Source organism: Mustelus asterias, chromosome 14, assembly GCF_964213995.1.
Source record: "Mustelus asterias chromosome 14, sMusAst1.hap1.1, whole genome shotgun sequence".
Classification (NCBI taxonomy): Eukaryota; Metazoa; Chordata; class Chondrichthyes; order Carcharhiniformes; family Triakidae; genus Mustelus; species Mustelus asterias.
The window spans coordinates 98,597,549-98,620,681 of NC_135814.1; the positions used below are offsets into that span (position 1 = coordinate 98,597,549).

The 23,133-nt window shown below is 52.1% G+C and overlaps 1 protein-coding gene across 1 annotated transcript in view; it reads left to right on the forward strand.

Moving 5' to 3' along the window:
* The window catches only part of LOC144503896 (disintegrin and metalloproteinase domain-containing protein 23-like), a 144,614-nt gene that overhangs the window by 104,333 nt on the left and 17,148 nt on the right, over positions 1–23,133 (forward strand). Inside the window, exons 18-24 of the mRNA XM_078228940.1 lie at positions 500–580; positions 3,247–3,297; positions 3,417–3,480; positions 5,007–5,112; positions 10,344–10,463; positions 12,115–12,283; positions 16,710–16,821. Coding sequence (XP_078085066.1) covers positions 500–580; positions 3,247–3,297; positions 3,417–3,480; positions 5,007–5,112; positions 10,344–10,463; positions 12,115–12,283; positions 16,710–16,821 — 703 coding nt within the window. The remainder of the gene's footprint in view (positions 1–499; positions 581–3,246; positions 3,298–3,416; positions 3,481–5,006; positions 5,113–10,343; positions 10,464–12,114; positions 12,284–16,709; positions 16,822–23,133) is intronic.

The following is a 23,133-nucleotide window of genomic DNA, read 5'->3' on the forward strand; positions in this document are numbered from 1 at the left end:
AGTGTGTACTATCTACAAGATGCACTGCAGCAATTCACCAAAGATCCTTAGACAGCACCTTCCAAACCCATGACCGCTTCCATCTAGAAGGACAAGGGCAGCAGATACAAGGGAACACCACCACCTGCAAGTTCCCCTCCAAGCCACTCACCATCCTGACTTGGAAATATATCGGCCGTTCCTTCGCAGTCGCCAGGCAGAATTCCCTCCCAAGCGGCATCGTGGGTCAACCCACAGCACGTGGACTGCAGCGATTCAAGAAGGCAGCTCCCCACCACCTTCTCGAGGGCAACTAGGGATGGGCAATGAATGTTGGCCCAGCCAGCAACGCCCATGTCCCACGAATGAATAAAAAAAATGTAGGAAATGCATAAAATGTGCAGAAGGAGTTCCCCACAAAGCAGCGATGGGATAAACCTTTCTGAAGTACTTGTGCAAAAAGGAATTCTCTTCAAAGGTCAGTAAGTAACTCAGCGATGTTCTGCATTCTTACACTCAGTTCATAAAGCGAGGGTACGATTGCCGAGACGCTGTGAATGATTGCGACATTGCGGAGTACTGCACGGGAGATTCTGGCCAGGTACGTATTGTCCATTCTCTCAAAGGGCCCAAAATTCCGTAGGAAGAATGGTGGAGCAGACCATCCTCGCCTCCCCTCCCCCAACATCTTCCCTTATGGGTGACTGTAGCCCCCATCCCAAATTGGGGATGTTGGGGTCATTTGCACCACAGGCTACCTGCAATAGAAACAGGAAATGCTGGAAAAACTCAGCAGGCCTGGCAGCATCTGTGGAGGGAGAAACAGAGTTAACGTTTCAAGTCCATACGACTCTTCTTCAGAGCCGAAGCGGGATAGAAATGTGATGGATTGTACAGTTGGAGAGGGGGTGGGGCAGAATAGGTCGGAGCTCAGACGAGATTGACAAAGATGTCAGGGCACAAGATGGAGGGAGTATTAATGGTGGCACTCCAAAGATGTGCAGGTTCGGTGGATTGGCCATGCTAAATTGTCCCTTAGTGTCCAAAGATGTGTAGGTTGGTGGATTGGCCATACTAAATTGTCCCTTAGCGTCCAAAGATGTTCAGGTTAGGTGGATTAGCCATTCTAAATTGCCCGTTAGTATCCAAAAATGTGTGGGTTAGGCGGATTGGCCATGGTAAATTGCCCCTTAGTGTCAAAAGATGTGCAGGTTAGCTGAATTGGCCATGCTAAATTGTCCCTTATTGTCCGAAGATGTGCAGGTTAGGGGGATTAGCCATGATAAACTGCCCCTTAGTGTCCAAAGATGTGCAGCTTAGGTGGATTGGCCTTAGTGTTAGGGGGATTAGTAGGGTAAATACGTGGGGTTACTGGGATAGACCTGGGTGGGATTGTTGTTGGTGCGGGTTTGACGGGCCGAATGGCTTCCTTTTGCACTATAGAGATTCTAAGATTAACAACTAAAGAAGTGCCAATAGTGACATCAAGGTAAGAGTGTGTTAATAGGAGAAACGAGGTCAGTACTCAGTGAAAGCGAAGCTGAAGAACAAGTGACAGATGGCCCTGTTTGTGGGGTTTGGGGGAGGGGTTTGTGAGGGGTGGCACTGGGACAAACAGAAAAAAACGCCAAAAAACTTTTAAAAAGAATAACCTTTGGCTGGTGTCTTCTCAGGAGGCCAGCAAATCAGTCCTTCTGAATTGTTAGGAAAAGGATTATCAAGGCGCTGGGAAGGGTGCAGAGAGGATTTACAATGACGATCGCAGAATTGTGGGGGCCTATACATCAGGAAAGGATTGAAAGGCTGGGACACTTCCCCCTTGAATAAAGGAGGCTGAGAGGGGACCGAGAAGGTATTTACAATTAGGAAAGCTTGCATTAGGGTCAATGCAGAGAGACTGTTTCCTCCTGTGGGGAAGAGCAGAGGCCACCAGTGTGGACAGTCACCAAGAAATCCCAATAGGGAATTCAGAAAAACCTCTTTACCCAGAGAGTGGTGAGAATGTGGAACTCACTACCACAGGGAGTGGTTGAAGTGAACAGCAATGCCTACAGAAGGAGACCATCCGGTGCATCAGATCTGCACCAATTCTCTTAAAGAACATCTTAGTCTCTTCCCCCCACTTTATCCCCTTAACCCCACACAGTTACCATGGACAATCCACCGAACCTTCACATCTTTGGACACTAAGGGGCAATTTAGCATGGCCAATCCACCGAACCTGCACATATTTGGACATTAAGGGGCAATTTAGCATGGCCAATCCACTTAACCTGCACATCTTTGGACACTAAGGGGCAATTTAGCATGGCCAATCCACTTAACCTGCACATCTTTGGACACGAAGGGGCAATTTAGCATGGCCAATCCACTTAACCTGCACATCTTTGGACACTAAGGGACAATTTAGCATGGCCAAACCACCTAACCTGCACATCTTTGGGCACTAAGGGGCAATTTAGCATGGCCAATCCACCTAACCTGCACATCTTTGGACATTAGGGGACAATTTAGCATGGCCAATCCACCTAACCTGCACATCTTTGGACATTAGGGGACAATTTAGCATGGCCAATCCACTTAACCTGCACATCTTTGGACACTAAGGGACAACTTAGCATGGCCAATCCACCTAACCTGCACATCTTTGGACATTAGGGGACAATTTAGCATGGCCAATCCACCTAACCTGCACATATTTGGACATTAGGGGACAATTTAGCATGGCCAATCCACTTAACCTGCACATCTTTGGACACTAAGGGACAACTTAGCATGGCCAATCCACCTAACCTGCACATCTTTGGACTGTGGGAGGAAACCCACGCTGACACGGGAAGGACGGGCAAGTTCCCTACAGAGAGCGAAGCGTTCCCGTCCCGCCTGCCACGAGAATCATAGTGGGTGGTGGGGAGCAAAGATCCATTGACCTCAGGTGGGATTATCCGGTCTTGGGGTGAGCGCAGCCGGAAACGTCCACCCAGACAGTCACTCAAGGGTGGAATTGAACCTGGAACCCTGGCACTGTGAGGCAGCAGTGCTAACCACTGTGCCACCGTGCCACCCCTAGTATGAATGTATTTAAGAGGAAGCTAATCTTGCACATGAGGGAGATGAGAATAGATGGCTGATTGATTTAGATGAGGAAAGATGGTGGATAGCTCAGGCATAAATGCAGTTTATGATGGGCTGAATGGTCAGTTTCTGTGCCGTGTATCCTACACAATCAATTTTCATTGTCTTTCTTACCTGCTTTCTCTTCCCCAGTGCCCACCCAACCTTCACAAGCAGGATGGATATACCTGTGACCTTAGCCAGGTAGGTACAATGTCGGTTCATTCAGGCTTCTGCCAGCATGTTTTATTGGAATGAGGTTTATCCCTTGTCCTCAGTGGGTCCAGAGGCGGAGTTGACCCTTGACCTTTTTCACCTTGCAGGGCCGATGCTTCAGTGGAGAATGCAAAACAAGGGACAACCAGTGCAAACTGATCTGGGGCTCAAGTAAGTGAACCGCGTCTTGCCTGTAGAGACTTTAAAATGAGATGTGCAGTGACCCATGCAAAGAATCGGACAAGATTTCATGTTTAAGACTTTTACTGTAATAAACCAACTAAAATCAACATTGACCAAACATTATTTAGTGGGCAGTTAATATTCTAAACTGCAGAAAAAGATATTCCTTCTTAATTTCTTGACACAACTGAAAACCCCAGGCCATGTTTCTATGTTACACGGCACTCTCGACGGATGTGTAGCCTTGAGTTAATGTTCTAAACCCGATCTGGCGCTAATAGGATCTCTTCTCCTTTCCATACCGGATGATTCTTCAAATGTCGTTTATAGACAAGGTCCCTTTCACTCAATCCCTGAAGCACAATCGAATGGACTTCCTGACACGGGGTTCTGTCTGGTGATTCCGTGATCTCTAACTTGTCACACCCGATTTCCTCAAACATGGCTTTCATCCTCGCCTGCCCTCCGCACGCTGTTTGACCCAGAAGCAATCCTTCGCTTCTGCCGGGAGCCGCAGAGGGTGGGCTAAAATGGCGGGGCACATGTCGTGCCCGTGTTTGTCCTGCTGCCATGCCATTTTGCCAGTGGTGGTAAAGGTGGCAAAATGTCCAACCTGCCTGGAGTCCAATTGAGCCACTTACGGAGCGAGTTAAGGACCTCCTCCTGTCGCCGCTGATATTTGACCAGTGACAGGGGCTCCTCTGCCACTTGAGGAGAGGCCTAGTAAACCCGGGAGGCATCCCAGAGAGGATGGTCCCTCCTATCAGGGCGCTCTATTTCCATCACTGCCCTCAGCGATTAAATGCCCCTGCCCCGACCTCCCTTCGCCTGCCTGCCCTGGCTTGGGGGCCCCCACCAGATCCCACTTAACCTGCCTGCTACAGTGGCTGGCCATTGACCCAGCCTCCAGCTGCGACCCCAGCAGAGCTGCTGTCCTCCTGATTGGACTCTTGCTGGGAATCATAGAATCCTACATTGCAGAAGGAGGCCATTCGGCCCATCGAGTCTGCACCCACCACAATCCCACCCAGACCCCATCCCTATAACCTCATTTTTTACCCAGCTAATTCCCCTGACACTAAGGGGCAATTTAGCATGGCCAGTCCACCTAACCCGCACACCCTTGGGAGTGTGGGAGGAAACCGGAACACCCGGAGGAAACCCACGCAGACACGGGGAGAACGTGCAGACTCCGCACAGATAGTAAGTTACCCGAAGTTGGAATTGAACCCAGATCCCTGGTGCTGTGAGACCGCAGTGCTAACCACTGTGCCACCGAGCTGCCCAATAGGTTGGGAGGCTTGGAGGCAGCCTCTTCATTGACTGCCGCTGGTAAAATGCAGTCCTGGGTCCCGTCACCCACTGAAGGGAAGGGGGAAGTGTGTGGGGTGGGGGGGGAAGGGTCGGAGGGAGGGGTAAGGTTGCCCTGTGTCCCCGTCTCAAAAATTCCAGCCTCTAACTATACAGATACGATACGGCGTGAGTCGGTTTTTGACATCTTTTCTCATCCACAGAGGCAAGGGGTTCAGACAAGTTCTGCTACGAGAAACTCAACACTGAAGGTACAGAGAAAGGGAACTGTGGAAAGGATGGTAATAAATGGCTGCAGTGCAGTAAACAGTAAGTAGGAGCTGGTTAACAATGAGTTCACTCTCGTTGAGTTCAGACAAAGCGGCTGCTCGGAGGCACATCTCTGAGATGATGGACCCCTCTGCAGGTTATCCTCTGGCCAGTGGCTGTGCTGAATAAAAGCAGCAAAAATGTGTCCCCTATTGGATTCCTTGTTATGAGGTTAGGTCCCCAGTGTGGAACTTTACTCGGTGGTAGCTTTGGTCGGGTGGAGGCGCAGTGGGTTAGTGTCCCTGCCTCTGAGCCAGAAGCTCTGGATTCGAGTCTTTAATCAGTCCTCGGAGGCAGAAGTCCCTTCACCCAAAATCTCTTTATTTACAAGTCTGACAACAACATACAGAGAGCTTTCAGTGAGCAGTCTACACTAGGAGTGCCAGAGGAACTGACACGCCTGGGTATGTACAAAGCATCAATTTGGCCCTTAATCAGGGAGCTCATATTCTAACAGGCCCACCTCAATTGCCTGATTAAAGTCATTACAGAGTCCCATCCCAGAACCTGATGGCCAAGGAAGCTGCATTCATAATGTGGCCAAACGGGTTGAGTGTCAACCTGCAAATCCTTCCAAACACACCAATGGCTGGCGGTAAGTGTGGGAGAGACTCCTGGTGAGTCAGGCTTGATACGGAGTGGCGCCCTCGAGCTATAAGCCCCTGGCGACAGACACTGTTCTGATTCCTGTAGAGACGGATAACTTTCAAAAAGAAAGGAATCCCCACAAATCCAATTTTCTAGATTTATCTCTTTAAAATCTTTACTGTAACAAACCAATTAAATTCAGCATAGTGCAAACACTAATTAAGAGGTGAATGACTTTTCAAATGGGAAGGTGTATTTCAGTTGAAATAGTCGATACAGCAAAGACAGGCTTCCTGGAACAACAAGCTCTCTTCCTGCACCAAATAAAACCTCACTATCTCTCCAACCTGGTCTCCGATATGGAGCATCTCTCAATCCCCACTCAATGGGCAAGAATTTTCCAGCCCTTCCCGCTGGTGGGATCTTCCGCTCCCGTTGAAAGCAACGCCCCGTGGGGGATTCCCTGGCAGGGGGATGGACAAGCCACACAAAATGGTGTAGACATCGGCGGGACTGGAAGATCTTACCGGCAGCCAATAGAACATAGAACATAGAACATTACAGCGCAGTACAGGTCCTTCGGCCCTCAATGTTGCGCCGACCAGTGGAACCAATCTAAAGCCCATCTAATCTACACTATTCCAATATCATCCATATGTTTATCCAATAACCATTTGAATGTTCTTAATGTTGACGAGTCCACTACCGCTGCAGGCAGGGCATTCCACGCCCTTACTACTCTCTGAGTAAAGAACCTATCTCTAACATCTGTCCTATATCTCTCACCCCTCAATTTAAAGCTATGTCCCCTCGTGTTAGCCATCACCATCCGAGGAAAAAGGCTCTCACTATCCACCCTATCCAATCCTCTGATCATCTTGTATGCCTCTATTGAGTCACCTCTTAACCTTCTTCTCTCTAACGAAAACAACCTCAAGCCCCTCAGCCTTTCCTCATAAGACCTTCCCACCATACCAGGCAACATCCTGGTAAATCTCCTCTGCACCCTTTCCAACACTTCCACATCCTTCCTATCATGTGGCGACCAGAACTGTACGCAATACTCCAAGTGCGGCCGCACCAGAGTTTTGTACAGTTGCATCGTGATCTCCTGGCTCCGAAACTTAATCCCTCTACCAATAAAAGCTAACACACCGTACGCCTTCTTAACAACCCTATCAACCTGGGTGCCAACTTTCAGGGATCTATGCACATGGACACCCAGATTCCTCTGTTCATCCACATTACCAAGTATCTTACCATTAGCCCAGTACTCTGTATTCCTGTTACTCCTTCCAAAGTGAATCACTTCGCACTTTTCTGCATTAAACTCCATTTGCCACCTCTCAGCCCAACTCTGCAGCTTATCTATGTCCCTCTGTAACCTGCCACTTCCCTTCGCACTGTCTACAACTCCACTGACTTTAGTGTCATCTGCAAATTTACTAACCCATCCTTCTATGCCCTCATCCAGGTCATTAATAAAAATGACAAACAGCAGTGGCCCTAAAACAGATCCTTGCGTTATACCACTAGTAACTGAACTCCAGGATGAATATTTCCCATCAACCACCACCCTCTGTTTTCTTCCAGCTTCCCAATTCCTGATCCAAACCGCTAAATCACCCTCAATCCCATGTGTCCGTATTTTCTGCAAAAGCTTACCATGGGGAACCTTATCAAACGCTTATCAAACACTCACCAATGGCAAGCTGCCTCCATCATCGGAAAACATGCTGCGGAAATTCCACCCAATGGATTAGGCACTCGAGTAGCTTCAAGTTTTTAGGTGTCCAGATCACCAACAACCTGGCCTGGTCCCTCCACTCCGACGTTGTAGTTAAGAAAGCCCCACCAGTGCCTCTACTTTCTCAGGAGGCTAAGGAAATTTGGCATGTCAACTACAACTCTCACCAACTTTTACAGATGCACCATAGAAAGCATTCTTTCTGGTTGTATCACAGCTTGGTATGGCTCCTGCTCTGCCCAAACTACAAAGGGTCGTGAACAAAGTCAAGTCCATCACGTAAACCAGCCTCCCATCCATTGACTCTGTCTACACTTCCCGCTGCCTCGGAAAAGCAGCCAGTATAATCAAGGACCCCACGCACCCCCGGACATTCTCTCTTCCACCTTCTTCCATCGGGAATAAGATACAAAAGTCTGAGATCTCGTACCAACCGACTCAAGAACAGCTTCTTCTCTGCTGCCATCAGAGAATGAATGAACCTACCTTATATTAAGTTGATCTTTCTCTACACCCTAGCTATGACTGTAACATTGCATTCTGCACCCTCTCCTTTCCTTCCGGTATGTTTTGTCTGTATAGCGCGCAAAAAACAATATTTTTCACTGTATACTAATACATATGACAATAATAAATCAAATCAAATCAAAAAATAGCTATCACCGGCAGTCATATTCTACCCCAGGTTCCTGGGATAGAATGACACCCAAACGGCCCGCCCTGCAGATGCTCCTTTGACAATGTTTAACAATCATGTTCGCACAGGATCCCAGAGACTTCACCTCTGGCCTCTTTAACAGTTTGATTGGACCTGGCAAAACTGAAACAGCAGCAGTGGACTTGTCCAGTCCACAGTCTCCGGATCCCCCCTCTCTTCAGTTTTCTGTCTCTTTTTAACTGTGCTGCACTGTAACACAGCACCTGCTCTATTCTCAGAATCTCCTAGTTCGTAAGGTCATAAGATATTGAAGCAGAATTAGGCCATTCGGCCCATCGAGTCCGCTCCACCATTCGATCATGGCTGATATGCTCCTCATCCCCATTTTCCTGCCTTCTCCCCATAACCCTTCAACCCATTACCAATTAAAAATCTGTCTAACTCCTCCTTAAATTTACTCACTGTCCCAGCATCCACTGCGCTTTGGGGGAGCGAATTCCACAGATTCACAACCCTTTGGGAGAAGTAGTTTCTCCCCAACTCTGTTTTAAATTTGCTGTCCCTTATCCTAAGACTGTGACCTCTCGTCCTAGAATGCCCCACAAGAGGAAGCATCCGCTCCACGTCTACTTTATCCATACCTTTTATCATCTTGTATACCTCAATTTGAGCTCCCCTTATTCTTCTAAATTCCAGAGAGTATCGGCCTAAACTGTTCAGTCTCTCTTCATACGACAAACTCCTCATCTCTGGAATCAATCTAGTGAACCTCCTCTGAACTGCCTCCAATCACGCAACATCGTATATATCCATACATGTCTCCCTGCATCTCCACCCGGATCTGTTTTGAACCAAAGGTTCTGAGACCAGGTGTAATTTAGACATCTCCCCCCTTTGCTTCAGCCCCAGAGCAATCTACATCACTTGGGCATTTAAAAGAATAAAAATGCTTGCTCGTAAGATAAATTACTCTCTTTCCACTCCCCAGTTTCACTTTGGAATGAAAGGGATACCTCACAAGCATAAAATAAAGGCTTTCCCCAAAGCATGAGAGCAGATAGCGAGGGAAGTGGATACTGGCATTTATTTTCATAGAATTATAGAATCCCTACAGTGCAGAAGGAGGCCATTCGGCCCATCGAGTCTGCACCAACAACAATCCCACCCAATCCTATTCCCGTAACCCCACATATTTACCCCAGCTAATCCCCCTAACACTGAGGGGCAATTTAGCATGGCCAATCAACCTAACCCACACATCTTTGGACTGTGGGAGGAAACCGGAGCACTCGGAGGAAACCCACGCAGACACGGGGAGAACGTGCAAACTCCACACAGACAGTGACCCAAGCCGGGAATCGAACCCGGATCCCTGGCGCTGTGAGGCAGCAGCGCTAACCACTGTGCCATCGTGGTCATTCTAATTGTTTGTGAAAAGGGAGCGATAAATAAGCAATGGAATCCTGCATTATCTTTGTACAGTGCACTTAGTAAACATTCACCTGGACTTGCAGCACTATTCTGTTCCCAGGGGTGTTTATTTTTATGCTCTTCCTGTTTGCAGAGATTAACCTCCGTAACCAAGATTCTCTCCCTTTTTGTTTCAAACTGTACCCCGCCAGATGGTCATAGAATCCCTACAGTGCAGAAGGAGGCCATTTGGCCAATCGAGTCTGCACTGACAACAATCCCACCCAGGCCCCATCCCTGTCACCCCACATATTTACCCTGCTAATCCCCCCTGACACTAAGGGGCAATTTAGCATGGCCAATCCAACTAAAACTACACATCTTTGGAGTGTGTGAGGAAACCGGAGCACCCGGAGGAAACCCAGTCACCCGAGGCCAGAATCGAACCCGGGTCCCCGGCGCTGTGAGGCAGCGTTGCTAACCACTGTGCCACCGTGCCGCCTCTCCCTCCATCTAGAGTTCTACATGACCTGGAAGCTTAGAGTGCATATGGTCAAGTCTAACTTCGGCCAAGAGTTGTTCCAAGAAGTGGTATTAATCGACCTTTTAATGTGTGGGTTGCTGTGTCTGCGACACAGGCTGGTACCCTGGGTATCACTCGGGCACTGTTATCGTAGTAACTCCTCGGGTGTAAAAGCGACTCTGGTTGTCAGGAGTTTTGATCACATTGTCTGCATCAAAGACCGTTCTTCTCTCTTTTCTCTTTCCCCTCCTGTTGCACCCTCCCTGACTTCTCCTCGCTCGCCCTCCGACCTCTCTCCGTGCCAGTGATGTTTTCTGTGGCTACCTTCTCTGCACTGGCGTTAGCCGGGTCCCTCGGATTGGCCACCTCCTTGGTGAGATCACGCCTACGTCATTCTACCACCAGGGCAAGCTGGTGGACTGCAGGTAGAAATTCAGTGTCCTCCTGTTTCACAAGGTTGGAAACTGTTTGCTGTTCGAGTGCTTGGGTTAAACTGGAATGTGAGCGCTTGAATATCTGCTGCACTATCTTTTAAACTCAGACCATAACTGTGCCGTGTAAAATCCACAGTTACTTCATTTGTGTAATCGCTATAATATGGCGGCTGTGTGCCTATTTTTGCTTCGAGTGTGGGTGTGTGTATATGTTTGTGTGCATCTATAGCTCGCGTGTATAAATAATCGCTTGCAATTACAGAACTCGTCTCTTGTGTTAAAAGAGACATACTGTTGAATCTTTTCCATTTGCACTCATCAGGACAGATGCAAGAGTATCAAATTTCAAAGGGAGCAATGGTTTAAACTGCTTGAGAAAATGGTGGTGATTGGTTGGCAAGTTGACTCTAATTGAATGCACCAGGAAACTATTTGTTTTAAAAGGTGCACTGCCTGGACATGCTCCTTTTGCCTGCAGAGGGCAGCTCTCTGTGCATGAATATATGCAGATTCGGGCAAGCCCATTATACTCTGAGTTTTCTCAGCACAGGCTGGGAGTTTTCCCAGCTCAGGCTGGTTTGGGTACGGACAGTATCTTGCTTGTTGCACACAGTAGGCGCATTGCACTAGCACTAAAATTCACATACCACGTTATAGCTGCATGTGAGAGTTTTCTTACACACCTTAATGCGCTCCATCCTGTGCTCACATTCGCTGTTGAAATGGAGCAATCTAATGGGCAACCTTTCCTTGACGTGCTAGTTGAGAAATCTGCTAATTGATTCTCTACTGCTGTCCTGATGAGTGTAAGATGAAAAACTTTGACAGGATGTCTCCTTTTTCAGTAATACTCCACCTCTGTGTATATGTGTGTATGTATATAATGTGTGTACATATGTTTGTGTATAATATGTGTGTGTAATGTGTATGTTCGTAAATGCATGTTTATAATGCATGTGCAGTTCTTTATTCTTGTGCCAGGCAGGATTGCTGCTGCGTGCCCACTCGCGGGAACATTGTTTAGTGTGTTCAAGGCCCATCTCCACCCTGGTCCTGGCTGATTTATTGCCAAGTCCCGAATCAGTGCTTTTGTTACATTTTGTGTTCTGGCCGACCTCTCACCTTCCAGCTGCTGTAAGCTTTGGCCCATTCCGAATCCTGCTGCCCATTTCCTAACTCACACCGAGTCCTGTTCATCCATCACTCTGTGCTCGCTGATCTAGGCTGGCGTTCTGACTCCATCCCTGTCTTGACAGCTGCTCCAGCCCGACACCCCTCCAGTATCTCTGTCTTCCTCCAGTTCTCCCTGTTTGTACACTCGCCACATCCTTTGCTCCAGCATTGGCGGCCGTGCCTTACACTGTCTGGGCCATAAGCTCTGAAATTGCCTCCCTAAACCCCTCTCAGCCTTTATGATGATCCTCTGTGATCAGGGTCCTTAAAACCTATGATCACCTATCCTCGATTCTCCCAATGTGGCTGAGACAAATTGTGTCTGATAACGCTGGTGTCTAGAATCTTCAAACACTTGATCATGTTAAAGGTGCTATATAAATGCATTGCTGTTGAGTGGCTTCAGGCGACTGGACTCTGCTCAGCGGGTGACGATTCTCTCACTATCCTGTTGTCCCATGTCTTTCAGTGGTAGTCACATCATCATGGATGACGGGACCGACCTGGGATACGTTGAGGATGGAACACCCTGTGGACCGTCCATGATGTGTATGGATCGTAGGTGCCAGCCCATTAATTCCTTCAACATCAGCAACTGCCCCAGTGGATCAGTGACAAAGATATGCACCGGCCATGGGGTGAGTGCATGCGTGTTGTGTTTGTGCGTGCACGTGTAGTGTGTGCGTGAGCGTGTTGCATGTGTGCGTGCGCGTGTTGTGTGTGCGTGAGCATGTTGTGTGTGTGCACGCGTGTTGGGTGTGCGCGCGCATGTTGTGTGTGTGCGCGCGTGTTGGGTGTGTGCGCGCGTGTTGGGTGTGTGCGCGCGTGTTGGGTGTGTGCGCGCGTGTTGGGTGTGTGCGCGCGTGTTGGGTGTGTGCGCGCGTGTTGGGTGTGTGCGCGCGTGTTGGGTGTGTGCGCGCGTGTTGGGTGTGTGCGCGCGTGTTGGGTGTGTGCGCGCGTGTTGGGTGTGCGCGCGCGTGTTGTGTGTGCGCGCACGTGTTGTGTGCGCGCGCGTTGTGTGTGCGCGCGCGTGTTGTGTGTGCGCGCGCGTGATGTGTGTGCGCGCGCATGATGTGTGTGCGCGCGCGTGTTGTGTGTGCGCGCGCGTGTTGTGTGTGCGCGCGCGTGTTGGGTGTGTGTGCGCGCGTGTTGGGTGTGTGTGCGCGCGTGTTGGGTGTGTGTGCGCGCGTGTTGGGTGTGTGTGCGCGCGTGTTGGGTGTGTGCGCGCGTGTTGGGTGTGTGCGCGCGTGTTGGGTGTGTGCGCGCGTGTTGGGTGTGTGCGCGCGTGTTGGGTGTGTGCGGGCGTGTTGGGTGTGTGCGCGCGTGTTGGGTGTGCGCGCGCGTGTTGTGCGTGCGCGCACGTGTTGTGTGTGCGCACGCATGTTGTGTGTGCGTGAGTGTTGTGTGTGCGCGCGAGTGTTGTGTGTGCGCGCCCGTGTTGTGTGTGCGCGCCCGTGTTGTGTGTGCACGCGCGTGTTGTGTGTGCGCGCGCGTGTTGTGTGTGCGCGCGCGTGTTGTGTGTGCGCGCGCGTGTTGTGTGTGCGCACACATGTTGTGTGTGCGTGAGTGTTGTGTGTGCGCGCGCGCGTGTTGTGTGTGCGCGCGCGTGTTGTGTGTGCGCGCGCGTGTTGTGTGCGCGCGCGCGTGTTGTGTGCGCGCGCGCGTGTTGTGTGTGCGCGCGCGTGTTGTGTGTGCGCGCGCGTGTTGTGTGTGCGCGCGCGTGTTGTGTGTGCGCGCGCGTGTTGTGTGTGCGCGCACGTGTTGTGTGTGCGCGCGCGTGTTATGTGTGCGCGCGCGTGTTGGGTGTGCGCGCGCGTGTTGGGTGTGCGCGCGCGTGTTGGGTGTGCGCGCGCGTGTTGGGTGTGCGCGCGCGTGTTGGGTGTGCGCGCGCGTGTTGGGTGTGTGCGCGCCTGTTGGGTGTGTGCGCGCGTGTTGTGCATGCGCGCACGTGTTGTGTGTGCGCACGCATGTTGTGTGTGCGCACGAGTGTTGTGTGTGCGCGCGAGTGTTGTGTGTGCGCGCACGTGTTGTGTGTGCGTGCACGTGTTGTGTGCGCGCACTTGTTGTGTGTGCGCGCACGTGTTGTGTGTGCGCGTGTTGTGTGTGCGCGTGTTGTGTGTGCGCGTGTTGTGTGTGCGCGTGTTGTGTGTGCGCGTGTTGTGTGTGCGCGTGTTGTGTGTGCGCGTGTTGTGTGTGCGCGTGTTGTGTGTGCGCGTGTTGTGTGTGCGCGTGTTGTGTGTGCGTGCGTGTTGTGTGCACGCGTGTTGTGTGTGCGCGCGCGTGTTGTGTGTGCGCGCGCGTGTTGGGTGTGCGCGCGCGTGTTGGGTGTGTGAGCGCCCGTGTTGGGTGTGTGAGCGCGCGTGTTGGGTGTGTGTGCGCGCGTGTTGGGTGTGTGTGCGCGCGTGTTGGGTGTGTGTGCGCGCATGTTGGGTGTGTGCGCGCGTGTTGGGTGTGTGCGCGCGTGTTGGGTGTGTGCGCGCGTGTTGGGTGTGTGCGCGCGTGTTGGGTGTGTGCGGGCGTGTTGGGTGTGTGCGGGCGTGTTGGGTGTGTGCGGGCGTGTTGGGTGTGTGCGGGCGTGTTGGGTGTGTGCGCGTGTGTTGGGTGTGTGCGCGCGTGTTGGGTGTGCGCGCGCGTGTTGTGCGTGCGCGCGCATGTTGTGTGTGCGTGAGTGTTGTGTGTGCGCGCGAGTGTTGTGTGTGCGCGCCCGTGTTGTGTGTGCGCGCCCGTGTTGTGTGTGCGCGCGCGTGTTGTGTGTGCGCGCGCGTGTTGTGTGTGCGCGCGCGTGTTGTGTGTGCGCGCGCGTGTTGTGTGTGCGCGCGCATGTTGTGTGTGCATGAGTGTTGTGTGTGCGCGCGCGTGTTGTGTGTACGCGCGCGTGTTGTGTGTGCGCGCGCGTGTTGTGTGTGCGCGCGCGTGTTGTGTGTGCGCGCGCGTGTTGTGTGTGCGCGCGCGTGTTGTGTGTGCGCGCGCGTGTTGTGTGTGCGCGCGCGTGTTGTGTGTGCGCGCGCGTGTTGTGTGTGCGCGCGCGTGTTGGGTGTGCGCGCGCGTGTTGGGTGCGCGCGCGCGTGTTGGGTGTGCGCGCGCGTGTTGGGTGTGCGCGCGCGTGTTGGGTGTGCGCGCGCGTGTTGGGTGTGCGCGCGCCTGTTGGGTGTGTGCGCGCGTGTTGTGCATGCGCGCACGTGTTGTGTGTGCGCACGCATGTTGTGTGTGCGCACGAGTGTTGTGTGTGCGTGCGAGTGTTGTGTGTGCGCGCACGTGTTGTGTGTGCGCGCACGTGTTGTGTGCGCGCACTTGTGTGTGCGCGCACGTGTTGTGTGTGCGCGTGTTGTGTGTGCGCGTGTTGTGTGTGCGCGTGTTGTGTGTGCGCGTGTTGTGTGTGCGCGTGTTGTGTGTGCGCGTGTTGTGTGTGCGCGTGTTGTGTGTGCGTGCGTGTTGTGTGCACGCGTGTTGTGTGTGTGCGCGCGTGTTGTGTGTGTGCGCGCGTGTTGTGTGTGCGCGCGTCTGTTGTGTGTGTGCGCGCGTGTGTTGTGTGTGTGCGCGCGTGTTGTGTGTGTGTGCGCGCCTGTTATGTGTGCGCGCGCGTGTTGTGTGTGCGCGCGCGTGTTGTGTGTGTGCGCGCGTGTTGTGTGGGCGCGCGCCTGTTGTGTGTGCGCGCGCGTGTTGTGTGTGTGGGCGCGCGTTGGGTGTGTGCGCGTGTGTTGGGTGTGTGCGCGCGTGTTGGGTGTGTGCGCGCGTGTTGGGTGTGTGCGCGCGTGTTGGGTGTGTGCGCGCGTGTTGGGTGTGCGCGCGCGTGTTGTGCGTGCGCGCACGTGTTGTGTGTGCGCACGCATGTTGTGTGTGCGTGAGTGTTGTGTGTGCGCGCGAGTGTTGTGTGTGCGCGCCCGTGTTGTGTGTGCGCGCGCGTGTTGTGTGTGCGCGCGCGTGTTGTGTGTGCGCGCACGTGTTGTGTGTGCGCGCGCGTGTTGTGTGTGCGCACGCATGTTGTGTGTGCGTGAGTGTTGTGTGTGCGCGCGCGCGTTGTGTGTGCGCGCGCGTGTTGTGTGTACACGCGCGTGTTGTGTGTGCGCGCGCGTGTTGTGTGTGTGCGCGCGTGTTGTGTGTGTGCGCGCGTGTTGTGTGTGTGTGCGCGCCTGTTATGTGTGCGCGCGCGTGTTGTGTGTGCGCGCGCGTGTTGCGTGTGTGGGCGCGCGTTGGGTGTGTGCGCGTGTGTTGGGTGTGTGCGCGCGTGTTGGGTGTGTGCGCGTGTGTTGGGTGTGTGCGCGTGTGTTGGGTGTGTGCGCGCGTGTTGTGTGTGCACGCGTGTGTTGTGTGTGCACGCGTGTGTTGTGTGTGCACGCGTGTTGTGTGTCCGCACGCATGTTGTGTGTGCGTGAACGTGTTGTGTGTGCGTGCGCATGTGTTGTGTGTGCGCGCACGTGTTGTGTGCGTGCGTGCGCGTGTTGGGTGAGCGCGCACGTGTTGGGTGTGCGCACGCGTGTTGGGTGTGCGCACACGTGTTGGGTGTGCGCACGCGTGTTGGGTGCGCGTGCACCACCCCCCCCCCCACCCACCCGTCACTGTGCGGGAGCCTGGCCACGCTTCCAGAAGCAGCCTCTCGACACAAGGGCTGGCCATGTCTTTGACTGATTTTAAAATGGCGCCTTCAGGAAACTGCAAGGCTCAGAGAGGATCATTCCAGGCTGAAGGGGGTTTTCCCCTTTGATCCCAGGTGCCCAATGTTCTGGCAAGCTTGGAGCCTTTGGTGAGGCCTCCATTTTGAGACACTCCCTCATCCTCCTGGTGTGTGTTTCCGGCCTTGGCTGGTGATCTTCCCGTTTGCCCCCTCCCGACTCCCCGATCCAGCCGCCGCCCTGAACCAGGTGTCGGGCACGGGGGCGGCCTGCTAATTGGCTGCCTGCCTGGAGCTCGCCCACCCGAGCGGCGTCCGGATGGGAAATGCCGCCAACATCTGAAACGTCTGCAAGTGCTGGGGATGAAGGCAAAGGAAGACGGTCTCTTGCTGTGTCTGACTGGTAATGCGTTACAAGTGTAGAATGGCCACTGATTCAATCCAATCTGTTCCAGCTATGCAGCAATGAAGCAACGTGTATCTGTGAGGGGACCTGGGCAGGGACGGACTGCAGCATGTACGACCCCAAACGCGATGAGGCGAAACCGCCGCCTGAGGGCCCTAAGGGTTTGTTTGTTTGTTTTCACTCTCTGCCTCTCTCTCTCTCCGATGCTCTTGGCGTCTCTCTATCCTTTTTGCTTTCTGCCGGCTGCTTTCGCGTTCTCTGAAAGAAAAACTCGGCATTTTCACAGTTTGGGACCTAAGCGGGCGAGAAAGACAAGGCAGGCGTGAAAAGAGAAATGTTGCTATCTTTTTTGCATTTCCGTTTCTTTTTTAAGAACACCTTTATATTCTCCTTGCCCTCCCTGCGCGTGTCTTTTCCCTGTGGGTCGTAGACTGTTAGCCAACCATTGTTGAGGTGAGTGCTCCCATTGCTTTGTATCGGGCTGTCCAGGGAGGAAGCAATGCCTGAGGACAACTCAATAGGTGACCCCCCCCCCCCCCCTCCCCCGGCCCACCCCCCCCCCAACCCCAATTCCCATTGGTCCAATAGGTTTAATCATTGACCTTTGACCCTTCGTTCTCACCCATGTAAGATCTGGGACCTTTCGGAGAGGATTCTCTGGCCCTTCCCCTGCAGCATGGGGAGGGGGCCGCTGGCGGGATCCTCCAGTCCAAGCCGGTGTCTCCGGCTTTTTGGCGTGTATGGGGAGCAAGTATGGCGACTTAGATTTCCGTTGCACTTCTCGTCATCAGGACAACCCCCTGCCTCCCAACAGCTTGCTGTTTGGGGGCTCGAAAGGACACAAGGGGGAATGTGGAAAACTGGATGAGTTGGAGAGGGACAGTTGGCGGGCAGGATCCAGAGACATTTGAAAGCAGGGGCGAGGTAGGGGCAGCCAGCGTTTTAGAAGGAATGGGCACAGTGGATTGTAGCATTTCGATTCAGGCAAAATTTCTGGACACCAGAGGAATCGCGCTTCAAAGCATTGTGCCTGACTAGAGATAGGTCAAAGGTGACCAGTGGAATTGAATATTTACAATTTAACTGACTGGCCTCCCAGCCGCGTGTTTCCCACACGTGGGAGGTGGTGTGTTGTTGGCCAGCAGTGGGATTCTCTGTCCCGCCGCTGTCAATGGGAATTCCCATTGACGTCACTCCACACCGGCGGGTAACCCACGGGCGGGGGTGCGCTGCCGGCAGGACTGGAGAATCCCACCGGTGTAAATGGCCGGAGAATTTCCAACGTGTCTGAGCACTGAATCTCTCAAAGAGTTTGAGGGGACTAAGCGTTGGGTAGAATGGTTCATTGAAGATAAATGCATTGAATAAAGAGAGGCACAGTGGTTAGCACTGCTGCCTCACAGCGCCAATGACCCGGGTTCAATTCCTCAGGGTCACTGTCTGTGCGGAGTTTGCACGTTCTCCCCGTGTCTGCGTGGGTTTCCCCCGGGTGCTCCGGTTCCCTCCTACACTCCAAAGATGTGCGGGTTTGATGGATTGGCCGTGTTAAATTGCCCCTTAGTGTCAGGGGGACTAGCAGGGTAAATACATGGGGTTACAGGGATAGGGCCTGGGTGGGATTGTGGTCAGTGCAGACTCGATGGGCCAAATGACCTCCTTCTGCACTGTAGGGATTCTATGATTCTATGAAGGATCTTCTTGATATAAATAAATAAATTAACAAGTTTTACAGAACAGTAGGGAACAAATGAAAACTGGAGCACTAGAGCATGTCTCGGTTTGCAAGACTCTCGGGAACTTTACCGTCGTGCCTCCCGTGGGAATTGGAGCAGGCGGCACACGGACCATGCAAAGATCCGTTGACCTTGGGCTGGATTTTCCGGGTCTTGGGCTGAGCGCGGCCGGAAAGTCTCGCCCACTCTTGCAGATGGAAACCCCACCCCAAAAGCCCACACGTGCTCAGAAGGGGGGAAAGGCCCGCACATGCTCAGAAGGGGGAAAGGCCCGCACGTGCTCAGAAGGGGGAAAGGCCCGCACGTGCTCAGAAGGGGGAAAGGCCCGCACGTGCTCAGAAGGGGGAAAGGCCCGCATGTGCTCAGAAGGGGGAAAGGCCCGCACGTGCTCAGAAGGGGGAAAGGCCCGCATGTGCTCAGAAGGGGGAAAGGCCCGCACGTGCTCAGAAGGGAGAAAGGCCCGCACGTGCTCAGAAGGGGGAAAGGCCCGCACGTGCTCAGAAGGGGGAAAGGCCCGCACGTGCTCAGAAGGGGGAAAGGCCCGCACGTGCTCAGAAGGGGGAAAGGCTGAAAAGAACACTCTAATGAGACATCTGCTTTTAAATCTGCTCGTCATTGGGGTAAAATCTGTTCAAAATTCCCATTTCATTTTCGTGTTTGTCATTCCATGGGCTAACTACAAAACGATCGTTACAAACACCATCTCCAGCTCATGCTATATAGGCTGAGATCTTCCAAACTGAATTCAACTAAAGGTCCATACGGTTGACCGCAAGGTTTAGAATATTGAGGCCCAGGATTTGATTTCTGCCATTATTACAGCGGGAAAGGAAAGATATCCAACCGCAGCCTCCCAGGTAATTATCAGTGACAGATTGCAATCTTATGTACAATTAACTCCTGAAATTAATACGATTTGCAACATAGAATGTCAGCTGTCACTGAATCATTAGCCATGCAATAAATAATTATACACTCAGCAGTGCACACAACACATAAACCCTGCGAGTTTTAGCCGCAGATTTCAAATATATTATAGTTCAGGGTACAGCAGGCAGTAAAGAAGGCAAATGGTATGTTGGCCTTCATAGCGAGAGGATTTGAGTACAGGGGTAGGGATGTTTTGCTGCAATTGTATAGGGCGTTGGTGAGGCCACACCTGGAGTATTGTGTGCAGTTTTGGTGACCTTATCAGAGGAAGGATGTCCTTGCTATAGAGGGAGTACAGCGAAGGTTTACCAGGTTGATTCCTGGGATGGCAGGTCTGTCATATGCAGAGAGACTAAGTCAGTTAGGATTATATTCACTGGAGTTTAGAAGGGTGAGAGGGGATCTCATAGAAACTTATAAAATTCTAACAGGGTAGATTCAGAAAGAATGTTCCCAATGGTGGGGGAGTCCAGAACTATGGGTCATAGTTTAAGCATAAGGGATAAACCTTTTAGAACTGAGGTGAGGAGAAATTTCTTCACACAGAGGGTGGTGAATGTGTGGAATTCACTTTCACAGAAAGTGGCTGAGGCCAAAACATTGTATGATTTCAAAAAGAAATTAGATATAGCTCTTGGGGCTAAAGGGATCAAGGGGTATGGGAGGAAGGGGGTAATCAGGATATTGAATTTGATCAGCCAGGATCATAATGAATGGCGGAGCAGGCTCGAAGGGCCTTCTCCTGCTTCTAGTTTCTGTGTTTCTGAGCTTGGAAAACAAGGTCAATCAGACCCCCTTTCTCAGGCCTCCATCCCAATGATCGCGAGGGTGGCACGGTGGCACAGTGGTTAGCATTGCTGCCTCACAGCACCAGGGACCCGGATTCAATCCCCGGCTCAGGTCACTGTGCGGAGTTTGCACGTTCTCCCTGTGTCTGCGTGGGTTTTCCTCCGGGTGCTCCGGTTTCCTCTCACAGTCTGAAAGACGTGCTGGTTAGATGCATCGGCCGTGCTAAATTCTTCCTCAGTGTACCCGGACACGCGCCAGAGTGTGGTGACTAGGGGATTTTCACGGTAACTTCATTGCAGTGTTAATGTAAGCCTACTTGTGACTAATAAATAAACTTTACTTTAGCCAGTTGTATAATTTAAGAATCAAAGTTCCCCACAAAACATACGTGACTTACGTCTATTCAGTCTCGAGCCAGGGTGGTATCATCTGAGGGGAAGAACAGCAATAAAATTGGGGTTAAACATTTTGGAACTGAGTTTTATCTCCTTGCAAGCTATCTCTTCATTGTAAATGTGCTTTTTAAACAGACACCCTTCTGGGTACCTGTGGAATAATGGTTTGCCACATCAGGTACATTCTTAAGGAGAAAAAGGTTCGAAGGATATCGAGAAAAGCAAGGGAGTTGGACTAAATGGAAAGCTCCTTCAAACAGCCGGCGTGATGAGCTGAATGCCGATGTGAGTCTATGATTCATAGAATCCCTATAGTGCAGAAGGAGGCCATTCAGCCCATCGAGTCTGCACCGACCACAATCCCACCCAGGCCCTATCCCCATAACCCCACGTATTTACCCTCAGTGTCTGGGGGACTAGCTAGGGTAAATGCATGGGGCTAAGGGAATAGGGTGGGATTGTGGTTGGTGCAGACTCGATGTGCCGAATGGCCTCCTTCTGCACTGTAGGATTCTATGATTATCCCCCTGACACTAAGGGGCAATTTAGCACGGCCAATGCACCCAACCCACACACCTGTGGGAGGAAACCGGAGCACCCAGAGGAAACCCACACAGACACGGGGAGAACGTGCGGACTCCGCACAGACAGTGACCCGAGGCCAGAATGGAACCTGGGTCCCTGGCACTGTGAGGCGGCAGAGCTAAACACTGCCAGCGAGTCTATGATTGAGCTGAGTACAGATGCGCAGGGGGTTAGCACAGAATTGAATACACAAGATATAAAATGGCATTAGGCATCTCTATCTGCTGGATAATAAAGTTGGTGGGTCAACAATGTCAGCCCTCAGAGTGGCACCACTCAGATTCACGAGGTGTATCTCTAATATCCATCTCAGCCACTTGCACAGGGGTAGATTCAGAGGAAGATAGGACGCTCACCTCACCTTCACATTGGGGCCTCTGGCTCTGAAAAGAGCTCCACGGCCTGGCTGGAAGCTCCCCACATTCCCCGCAGCCCACTCTTTATAAATCTTGATTTGCCACACTGTCACTGTGAAGGTCACAAACCAGGAGGGGAGATGCCATACCCGAGCAAAGAGAAGCCGGACCTGCTGGGACAAGCCCAGACAAGTCTGGGTGAGTCCCCAAATTGGCTCCCGATTGGACTATTGGGTCACATGATCCTTTCAGGGAACCATCCCTTAAAGGGCTATGACAGCATGCCCCTTCAGGGCAGCACAGTGGACCCTGGTTCGATTCTGGCCTTGGGTCACTGTCTGTGTGGAGTCGGCACATTCTCCCCGTGTCTGCATAGGTTTCCTCCGGGCGCTCCGGTTTCCTCCCACAGTCAGAAAGACGTGCTGGTTAGGTGCTGGCTAAATTCTCCCTCAGTGTACCCAAACGGGCGCCAAAGTGTGGTGACCTTGAGGTGAGGTTGGTTGGCCATGCTCAATTGTCTTAGTGTCTTAGTGTCAGGGGGACTAGCAGGGTAAATACGTGGGGTTACGGGGATAGGTGAGATTGTGGTCGGTGCAGACTCGATGGGCCTCTTTCTGCACTGTAGAGATTCTATGATTCTACGACCCCACAGCGTCCTACCATGTAAGGTGGCCAATAATGTGCCTCCGTTCATGACTGCGGTCAGTGTTGAGATAGCTAATGGACAATACAACATGAGCTGGACCAGAGAGAGAGACATATCATTGTGCCTTTCCCCACAGTTCACACTGAGGAGAGAGGGGTGGGGAGAAGGGGACAGATCAGTAACCAGTACCATCATGCATCTCTTTGGACGCACCACAAACCAACAAAGGAGTGAGCTGATCGTGTCTGAAAAGACTAGGGGCGGGATTTTACAGTCGCGCTCGACCGAGACCAGAAATTCCCGCCCGAGGTCAACAAACATTCCTGCTGTCCGCCCCTCGCCCTCTCCGATTCCATGGCGGACGATGCGATAGAATTCCGGCGTACATTGCTGATTCAGATAGGTTTTGTTTGACGACTGTGTGTTATATCTGGCACGGCAGGATTGCCGGGGGCAGAATTCTAGGTGCCACAACCAGTGAAGAGCTATTAGGACTCAAAACAATGATGGGTAATGGGTGATCCGCCAGCGTCACGGGGGAAGGAAATGGGAACACTGTGTGAGCGGCTACAGTATATATTGTTAATTATTTATACGCAAGTTTCCACAGCCCTTTGCCAAGGCCGTGAGCACTAGGCCACAGTGTAACGCATTCATTTGATACATCTTATTGTTCATTAGCTATCACCCCACTGACCGCGGTCACGAACAGAGGCACAATACTGGTCACCTTACGTGGTCGGCGCCGTGATGACGTAGCCCGTTAAGGGGCAGTTCCCTGAAAGGGTCACGTGACCTGCTGGTCCAATTGGGAGCCAAGTTGGGGACTCACTCAGACTTGTCTGGGCTTGTCCCAGCAGTCGGAGTTTTAGGCCTATGCACTTTAAGACCTCTTTCCTTGCTCTATAATGTTGTTATGGTTCAGGTCAGAAACTGAGGCGCACGGTGGCACAGTAGTTAACACTGCTGCTTCACAGTGCCAGGGACCCGGGTTCGATTCCCAGCTTGAGTCCGCCTGGATCATAAGTTTTTCACTTTG